At 34.7% G+C, this 10,029-nt stretch overlaps 1 protein-coding gene across 1 annotated transcript in view; it reads left to right on the top strand.

Moving 5' to 3' along the window:
* The first annotated feature begins 426 nt into the window (after positions 1 to 426).
* Positions 427 to 10,029, top strand: part of LOC103739357 (UDP-glucuronosyltransferase 2B1-like) — a 23,754-nt gene continuing 14,151 nt past the window's right edge. Inside the window, exons 1-2 of the mRNA XM_008839707.2 lie at positions 427 to 1,166; positions 2,406 to 2,554. Of these exons, the coding sequence (XP_008837929.1) occupies positions 443 to 1,166; positions 2,406 to 2,554 (873 nt within the window). The 5' untranslated portion in view covers positions 427 to 442. The remainder of the gene's footprint in view (positions 1,167 to 2,405; positions 2,555 to 10,029) is intronic.

The raw sequence follows: 10,029 nt of genomic DNA, 5'->3' as shown, positions 1-10,029 counted from the left end.
CTATTTGGAGGAACTAACTGTACAGTCTAATATATTACATACAGTCAAAATTTTTAAAAATGCTGTTTGGAAAATGCTGATCCAACAGTATCATCCTTTGTTCTTTACTGCTACATGAGGACACCACAGAAGCAAAACCTCTCAGTTGCCACAATTTTGACAGGACTATGAAATACAGTTAAGAGAGGTGATTTGCACATAAAAAGACATTCTATCTTACTAAGTAGTAGACAATCCAAAATTAAAGGTGACAAACAAACTTTTATAACCTTGAGTCCAAGTTCCATGTATTTATTTGCACATGATCAGGCTTATCATCTTATTCCTGTACTTTGGAATTGTAGAAGTTAAATGTTAACTTCTTGATTGATTTGTCTTTACATATAAATATGGAAAATTTTAGAGAGTAATGGCAAATCAGAAAGCATTGCATTCAATCACTATGTCTGTGAAATTGTCTTCAGTCCTTCTCTTGACACAGCTGATATGCTACTTTAGGTCTGGAACTAGTGGAAAAGTGTTGGTGTGGCCCACAGAATACAGTCATTGGATCAACGTAAAGATGATCTTGGATGAACTTGTTGAGAGAGGACATGAAGTAACTGTTCTGACATCTTCAGCTTCCATCCTTATTGATCCCAGCAAACCATCTACTATTAAATTTGAGATTTACCCTACATCTCTGAGTAAAGATGATCTGGCAAACATGTTTTTAAAATGGATAACAGAATGGATGCATGATTTTGGAAAATATTCATTTTGGACATTTTATTCAAACATTCAAAAATCTTTTAATGAATATTCTGATGTTGTTGAAAATTTCTGCAAAGCAGTAGTTAGGAACAAGGGTCTTATGAAAAAACTACAAGAATCAAGGTTTGATGTTGTTCTCGCAGATGCATTTGGTCCCTGTGGTGAGCTGCTGGCCGAGATTCTTAAAATACCGTTTGTGTACACACTTCGCTTCTGTCCTGGATACACATATGAAAAGTATAGTGGGGGACTTTCATTCCCTCCCTCCTATGTGCCGATGGTTCTCACAGGATTAACTGACCATATGACATTTGTGGAGAGGGTAAAGAATATGATGTATGTTCTATACTTTGACTTTTGGTTCCAAACATTTAATGAGAAGAAGTGGAATCAGTTTTATAGTGAAGTTCTAGGTAAGCCCTATCTTTCATTGTCACTACGAAATTCAGACTATTTCCATGAATGTATGTTTAAACAAATATAAAGTCAGAAGAATGTGACTATTAATTGTGAATTAGAAAATAAAAATAGAATGTAATCAAGTAATCTCAGAAACAAGGCAGACACCATAAATTTGTTCAGAATACTCCAGAAACTAAAATTAATAGTTCTACAAACTGAGCCAAATACTTCTCTGAAATATTATTTTTAATATAAAAAGATTTACCTGTGTGTTATTTGGCTTCAATAAAAGTAATTATGGATGTCATTAAGTGTTTTAATGATCATAGATATGTAAATTAAGGGCTCCTTTTTCTACACCATCACCTATGGAACATTAGGAAAATTGTTTTTCTTTGTAACTTAGGTTTTTCACTTATAAATTAAAATATTTATCTGTAATATGAAGAAATGCCCTTCACTATTAAACAATGTCATGAGACCATAAACAGAGTTCTGTAAATTTAGGTTATTTAGAATTTTAGACTTCAAAAATCTACATTAATTACATTTTAAAGCCTAAATCTTTACTGCATAATGGATATGCTTTATTAGTTGTGCTTTCAAAATAAATAAAATATGACCTAAATTATGAATAAGCAGAATTTGAAGGCGAATAATTTATGATAAATATACAACTCTGACTTTCCATTATATAAGTTAATATACTAAACTCCTATGATGAACCAAATAGTATAGTAGCTATAAGGAATTCAATCACATTCCCCAAGTTATCACAATCCATCTGAAGTATCAAAGATCAAGGAGAGGGATTCTAAGTTGCAAAAATTAGATGAAATATTCTATGAAAACTATTTTTTAAATTATGGTAAGATACATTGATTTTAGCACTGAGTTTCTAGATTAACAGTTGTTATTTTGAAGTTGTGATAAAATGTAATATATGTATTTTAATATTTGCATAAAGATAGATAGATGATAGATATAGATAGACGACAGATGATAGATAAGTAGATAGACGACAGATGATAGATAAATCGATCGATAGATGATAGATAGATGATAGATAGATAGATAGATAGATAGACAGATAGATGAGAGATGATAGAGTGATAGATAGACCAGCAATCAATATGTAAATTATAAAATGTTTGTCTGTATTATTTCAAATCACCTCCAAAAACCACATTCTATATTCAGGACAAAATTCTCACATTATTCTGCATTTTGTATTTTTTGTTTTGCTCCAGGAAAACCCACAAAATTATCTGAGTTGATGGGAAAAGCAGACATGTGGCTCATTCGAACATATTGGGACTTGGAATTTCCTCGCCCCTTCTTACCAAATTCTGAATTTGTTGGAGGACTTCACTGCAAACCTGCCAAACCTCTGCCTAAAGTAATACCATACATGCTTTCCTTGATTGCATTACTCTGTGATTTTCAGGGAAATGATTTTGCTTCTCCTGTTTGGCCTGTTTTATTTAGCAAGAGATATATGAAAAGTGTGATACAGCTTTCTGTCAAGTATAGACATATATTCACATACATCGACAAGCCCCTATATTTCACTTTTGTCAAGCTGGTAAATTAGTATTCTTTTATGATATGGTCAGCTATATTAGGACCTTCAGAAGTCAACTGATAAAAAATATCATTTATTCAAGAATATAAATTAGGTGAGTACTATGTACCAGAAACAGATACTGGATATGAAAAGAAACAAAGAGGAATCGATCTCTGCACCACATAGAACATACTTTATAGATCTGAATAAACTATGACAAGTAAAGTTTTTGATTTGTGGTATCATGGGAGGGATTGCTGTCTTCAGGAAATAACCAACAGAGATCACAGAAAAGAGCCTAAAATTCTTGCTTAGTTATGGTGAGACCTGAGCAAGGTCCAGGGTTAGGAGAAGGGATGAGAGGCAGAGGAAGAAAAGCAGATAAAGGTACAAGGACTGTTTCTAAGAAATTCAGATTTAATTTAGCAGAAAGAAGATTTTTTATAAAAGCAGAAACTATACTGGAAAGGAAGGCTGAAAGTAGATGATTATTAACAGTGGGTTAATATGAGTGGTTTTATTAGTTTGTTTTTCGGTTTGTGGTTTTTTGCATGTATGTAAGCATACTCCTGTTGTGTAATGTCCACAGAGGCCAGAAGAGGGTATCAGATCCCCTGGAACTGCCACTATAGACACTTGTTAACCACCATGAGGGTGCTGGGAACTGAACCCAGGTCCTCTGGCAGAGCGGCCGGTGCACTTTAACACTGGGGCATCTCTTTACCCCTCGGGTTTTCTTCTGACCGAAAAAAAAAATTCAAATACAATCATGTTTTGAACTACAGAAGGAAAAGATTAGAGAGGCAAACAATTTAGGAGTATATTGAAAGAGTAGACGTAACAGATGATGGATACTAGCCTAGCAGTAACTCAGCGGTGACTGCTTACTCATGCATATTGACAGTTCACTCTCACATTGTGTCATGTGGAAGGACATTAAATGCAGGCAAATTTCTTAACATACCCATGCATCTACTATTTCACAGAAATACCCACTATTCTAGACAAATTATTTTTAAAATTTTTTTTAATTAACATTACTAAGTTGCTCTTATAACTTTATGAGACTGACGCACTGCTTACTGCACTAAGGAGGCAGATTCTTTTAATTAACTTTAAAACCTAATTGTACAGTCCATAATCACACCTCAAAAAATCAGAGTAAAAGTTTCAAAATAATAATGGTAGCCTTCACTGATTATTCAAATGATACTTTTTTATCACATGAATTATGTTAACCTTGAGGTTTAGAATTCATTATGTGGTTAAAACAACTATTATTGATGTTCTCTTGTAAATGTTGCCAGTACAGGAATGATGTGGCATCTTTGTGTGTATCTCAGAAGTATTAACTGGCTAAAATATGTCAGATATAGCTAAAATAAATACAATTTTCCAAGACATTTTTCCAAAAAATAAATCACTATATTCTCAAAAATAGTCCTACACAATAAATATTTTTGCTTTTAAAATGAGCAAGAATCAATGCTAAAATTTCATTGTATGGGTAGAAGCTGCGCAAGCTATAGGTAACTCAAAGTTAATGTTAAAAGTAATGCATTTTTCAGTGATATAAAAAGTGACCCTCATAATAGAATAATAAATGCATTCTCAACCAGCCAATACTTCCTTTTGCTTCATCTAAAAAAATACACTTATTTCTCTGGTAACTCCATATTAGGAAATAGCAGGGGTAATTCTCCTTAACAGAGCAGGTATTTTCTACCCCCTGCCAATCTTATAAGACACCTCTGTAAAACTCTCTTAGGCAATGGGCATCTGAACGTGATAACTTCTTGTCAGAATTAACACAGTGAATATATCAGTTCCTGCTAGTTGTTTCTGTGCCTCTTTAATTTACAATTACAACAGAAGTCTCTCAGCAAATACAGTATTTCACATGAAGCAATACAATAATCTAACAGAATTTAAATCAATAATTATAATAAATTCCATACTTGTTAAAAGAATGCAGGTTTTCAACCAATATTTTCTAAAAGCATAATGTTAATATTTATATAATGTATATTAACCAATTTTTAAAATATGATGTTAATTTTCATTTACATGTAAATCACCATCATACTTTTTTAAAAAATTGGTTGACAGCATGCATTCTTTTGACAAGTATGGAACTTTTCCTAACTATTGACACTTATTAATGAACATATAAATGGTTTTCACTGTGATGTTTGGCAGGTTTGACACTTTGACCTTGTCCACCCTCCCTTCTGTCATCTCTTACTCTCCTGCTCTACCCATCCTCTGGTCACTTTTACCTTCTCTTCTAATTCTTTCTACCTTCAAGAGCTTTTACTGGTATTACTGTTTGGTTTTCAGTTTTGACATTTCAAACAAAATAGGCAAAACTTTTTTTTCCTGCCTGCCTTATTGTTTGCTATGATATACTCTAATTTCAGTCATTTTCCTGAAGATGACATTATCTCATTATTGGTTATGCCTGAATATTGTAACATTACGTAAATATACTAATACTTATGTGCATTTGTCAGTTGATTGATACCTAGGTTGATTCCATATTTGAGCCATTGTAAATACTGCTCTAGTAATGATGGGCATGTAGATTTCTTTTTCTTCTTGCTAACAATTTCCATAAGATTTATCAGTCAAGAGTGATATACAAGAGTCATACATTAGTTCTAATGCTACTTGTTTGAGGAAACTTCTTAATGTTTTTCATACTGATTATACATGTCCAAAAAGAATAAATAAATGTTCATTTGGGAGTTTTGTATTTTTTTATTTTGTGATAGCCATTCTAATAGAGATGTAATCTTGATATGATTTTTAGAGTTGCATTTTCCTGATAGCCAAATATATTGAGTATTTTTTCATGTATATATTGGCTACATAGACAACTAGGGAGAAATGTCCTTTCAAATCATTTACCTGTTTTTTTTTATTTTAAAACAAGTTTGTTTATTCAGCAACAGTGGTACATTTAGAATTATAGCAAAAAAAAAAAAAGAATTATGGCAAACAGTGAAAAGAAGCAAGTTCCTTAGTATTTTCAAATTTCTGGCATGCTGCTCCTTGAGATTAAGGGACAATAAATCAGTATTCGCAGGAAGTCTCAGAAATTTCATGCCTGTGGTTATTTTAAACATACTTGTAACAATTTTACTTGATTACTTAAATAGCTGAAATTTTTGTTTAAAGAATAAACACTAAAGTTAGTAACACTTACAAAGAACTACAGCCCATAGGAATAGTCAAGCAATGAAAAACATAAATTAAAATACAGATTTCCTAGTCAGTTAACAGCCCATAAGATATGAAACCATATGTAGACACTACTCATTTAATTTGGAAATATTTTTAAAGGAACATTCAAATTCTTATCCTTATAGACATGACTACTGAAACTATTCAAAATCTTCCCTTTTAACATAGACACCACTGCTCCAGTTAGAAAGAAGCATATACCTGCACAAAGATGAATTGCTTAGTAAATACCATTGTTGAAATTTTTCTGTGTAACTATTCATGAGAAATAATTTACTTTACTTCTTACCACCAACTTCATCCTAATTTAGAATTTATTCTGTTTCTTAGTACTGTATTTATTTGCAACATTCCATTATTTTGGAAAATTAAATTTTTTTACACCCACTTCCCAGATAGCACCCGTCCATAGTTTCCCTCCCCCCACTAGAGTCCATATACTCTGATATCCCTCCTACTGTCTGCTGTGTTGTCGGCATCCCCAGGCATTCCCCAATACTTGCCCTTCTGGTGAATCTAGTCAGCCTATCTAGAGGTCTTTGTTTTAGGAGGGTCAGCTGTTCCTCATCTAGCAGCAATCAGTTGTCAATATTCCTTTAGATAAGACTGGGGTCTGCTGTTCATTTTCCCAGTTCTATGCAGGGATTTTGTCTACCTGAGTTTGCATGTGGTTTGTGTAGTCTGACACCATTGCCATATAATCATATGAGCAGGTTCCCAGGAGCTTGTGGGACTCTGTTTCCATATGGTCTTGTACCTCCTCCCTGGCTCTTACAATCTTTCCACAACAATCAATTTTAAAGGAGTTGATGTAGTTGAAGGTCGTTTGAGGATCTGTTCCTCAGGAGTCACATGGGCTTGGGAGGAGCCCCTGGCTGCTTTTTTTTTTCTTTTACCAGTTCCACCTATGTGAAGATAAGTCAAAGGTCCTGCACAACCATGGTTGGCTTCGCTTGGAAGCATGGAGGAAATGATTCCTCTGTGTTGACCCTCCTCATTGTAGACTGGACACTGGTTCAAGTCCATCTGATGGGGTCTCCTTGGCCTCCTTGATCAAGAGGACAGGTGACCCACCACCATTATAGGACATTTTGAGAGATGCTCATAGTCCTTCTGGAACTAGTCGTCCTAGGAGGGTAAGGAGCAACAAGTGTCCTTCATGTCCTTCTGACCATATTATTATAGGCCTCAAAGTATGTCTGTTAAACACCCAATAAGGTTAGTTCCACCAGTCTGGTAATTTTAATTACTGTGTGTCATGCAGATAAATCTTGGGCAAAGATCAGTTGTTCTCAGATAAACCTTCCCTGGACATATATTTCTTGATCTGCTATGTATAATTTGTCAGTAGGTTGTAGGAGTAATATGGTTCCCTCTGGTTTTTAAAACTAGCTATGGTCCTACCTCTCTTGAGCTCCTTCTTTCCCTTCACCCTCTAGGTTCCTTGTATAACCTTCCCTCCCCACCTTCCTTAAACTAACCCAATTTTTATCAATATCTCCCTTATTAAGGCCTGTTTCCTACAGTTCTTCTCTTTCAGGTTCTTTCTTTTCCTTTACCTCCCTGATTCCTTTCTTGGTTCCTGTAGTTATGTCTGGATACATACTCACTTATCAGGATTTCGTTCTAGGATCCACATATGAGGGAGCACATTCCTTGACTTTTTTTTTCTGGGTCTGTGTTACTTTACTTAGTGTAACAGTTTCTAGTTCTATCCATTTACCTGGAAATTTCATGATTTCATCTTTCTTTACTGCTGAGTAAAACTCCATCATATGAATGAACCACATTTTCATTATCCACTCATCAATTCAGGGACACTTGGGTTGCTTCATCTCTTAGCTATTGTGAAAAGAGCAACAACAGACATGGATGTACAAGTGGCTCTGCAATAGGATGAATTCTTTGGGTATATACCAAGGAGTGGTATAACTGGGACAAATGGTAGGTTCATTTGTAGTTTTTTAAGAGATCTTCACTCTGCTTTCCATTTGGGGTTGACCCAGTTTGCAGCCCCACCAGCAGTGGATGAGTATTCCCCTTTCCCCACATCCTCTCCAACATTTGGTATCATTTGTTTTCTTGATCTTAGCCAGTCTGACTGGGATAAGATGATATCTTAAAGTGGTTTTAATTAGCATTTCCCTAATTATTAGTGATGTTGAACATCTTCTAAGATGTTTCATAGCTATTTTTACTTCTTCTTTTGAGGGCTCTCTGTTCAACTCCTTAGTCCATCTTATAATTGGGTTGCTTCTTGTCTTGGTTCTCAGTTTTTTGAGTTCATTATATATTCTGGTTATTAAACCTCTGTCTGAAGTGTCACTGGTGAAGATTTTCTCCCATTCTGTGGGTTTTCTGTTTGCTTCCTTGGTTGTCTCCTTTGATGTACAGAAGCTTTTTATTTTAATGAGCTCCCATTTGTTAATTATTATCCTCAGTTCCTGAGCAATTGATGTACAGTTTAGAAAATCCTTTCCTACACCTCTAGCTTGTAGGTTTTCCCCAAGGTTTTCTTCTAATAATTTCAGAGTTTCAGGCTTTACATTGAGGTCTTTGAGCCATTTGGAACTGACTTTTGTACAGGGTGAAAGATAGGGGTTTAGTTTCATTCTTCAATAAGTGGAGATCCAGTTTTGTGAGCACCATTTGCTGAACATTCTCTCTTTCCTCCAGTCAATATTCCTGGCCCCTTTGTCAAATATCAGGTGGCTGAAATTGCATTTACTCATATGTGGGTCTTCAATTTTGTTCCATTAGTCTATGGGTCTATTTTTGTGCCAGTGCCATGTTGCTTTTATGACTATAGCTCTGTAATACAGCTTAAAATCTGGTATACTAATCCCCCAGGCATTGCTCTTGGTGCTCAAGGTTGTTTGGCTATCCGAGGTCTTTTGTGCTTCCATATGAATCTTAGGATAGTTTTTTCCAATTCTGTGAAAAATGTCATGGGGATTTTTATTGGCATTGCATTGAATCTATATATAACTTTTGGTAGGATTGTCATTTTCACAATATTAATTCTTACAATACATGAGCATGGGAGGTCCTTCCATCTTCTGATGTCTTCCTCAATTTCTTTCTTTAAAGATTTAATATTTTCATTGTAGAGCTCTTTAATGTCTTTGTTCAGGTTTATTCAAAGATACTTTTTTTTTTTTTGCAGCTATTGTGAAGGGGAGTGTTTCCATTCCATGTGCTCTTTCTCTGATTACTTGCTATTGGTATATAGAAATGCTACAGACTTTTGTAGGTTAATTTTGTAACCTGCCACTTTACTGAACGTGTTAGTAATTTCTAGGAGTTTTCTGGTAGAATTTTTGGCGTCTCTTAGATATAATATTATATCATCCGAATAAAACGGGGTAATTTGATCTTTTCCAAATATTACTCCTTCAATTTCCTGCTCTTGTCTTACTGGTCTTGCAAGAGTTTCAAGCACTATGTTAAAGAGAAGTGGGGATAGTGGACAGCCTTGTCTGGTTCCTGATTTCAATGGGAATGCTTCCAGTTTTTCTCCATTTAGAATGATGTTGGTTGTGGGTTTGTAATATATGGCTTTAATTATATTGAGGTATGTTCCCATCAGTCCAATTCCCTCTAGGACTTTGAACATAAATGCATGTTGAATTTGGCCAAAGGCCTTCTCTGCATCTATTGAGATGACCACGTGGTTCTTGTCTTTGAGCCCATTTATATGATTTATGACATTTATTAACTTACTTATATTGAACCATCCCTGAATCTCTGGGATAAAGCCGCCTTGATCATGGTGCATTATCTTTTTCATGTGTGTCTGTAGGCAGTATGCAAGTATCTTGTTGAGAACTTTTGCATCTATGTTCATTAAGAATATGGGTCTAAAGTTTTCTTTTTTGGTTGTATATTTACCAGGCTTTGGTATTAGAGTGATACTGGCTTCATAGAAGGAATTTGGAAGTTCTCCCTCCACTTCTATCTTTTTGAATAAATTAAGTAGTAATGGATGTAGATCTTCTTTAAATGTCTGATAGAATTCTGTTGTAAATCCATCTGGTCCTGGGCTTTTTCAGTCGTGAGGA

The sequence above is a fragment of the Nannospalax galili genome, unplaced genomic scaffold (genome assembly GCF_000622305.1).
Source record: "Nannospalax galili isolate Female #2095 unplaced genomic scaffold, S.galili_v1.0 scaffold519, whole genome shotgun sequence".
Taxonomy (NCBI): domain Eukaryota; kingdom Metazoa; phylum Chordata; class Mammalia; order Rodentia; family Spalacidae; genus Nannospalax; species Nannospalax galili.
This window is presented reverse-complemented; position numbering and strand designations above follow the sequence as displayed.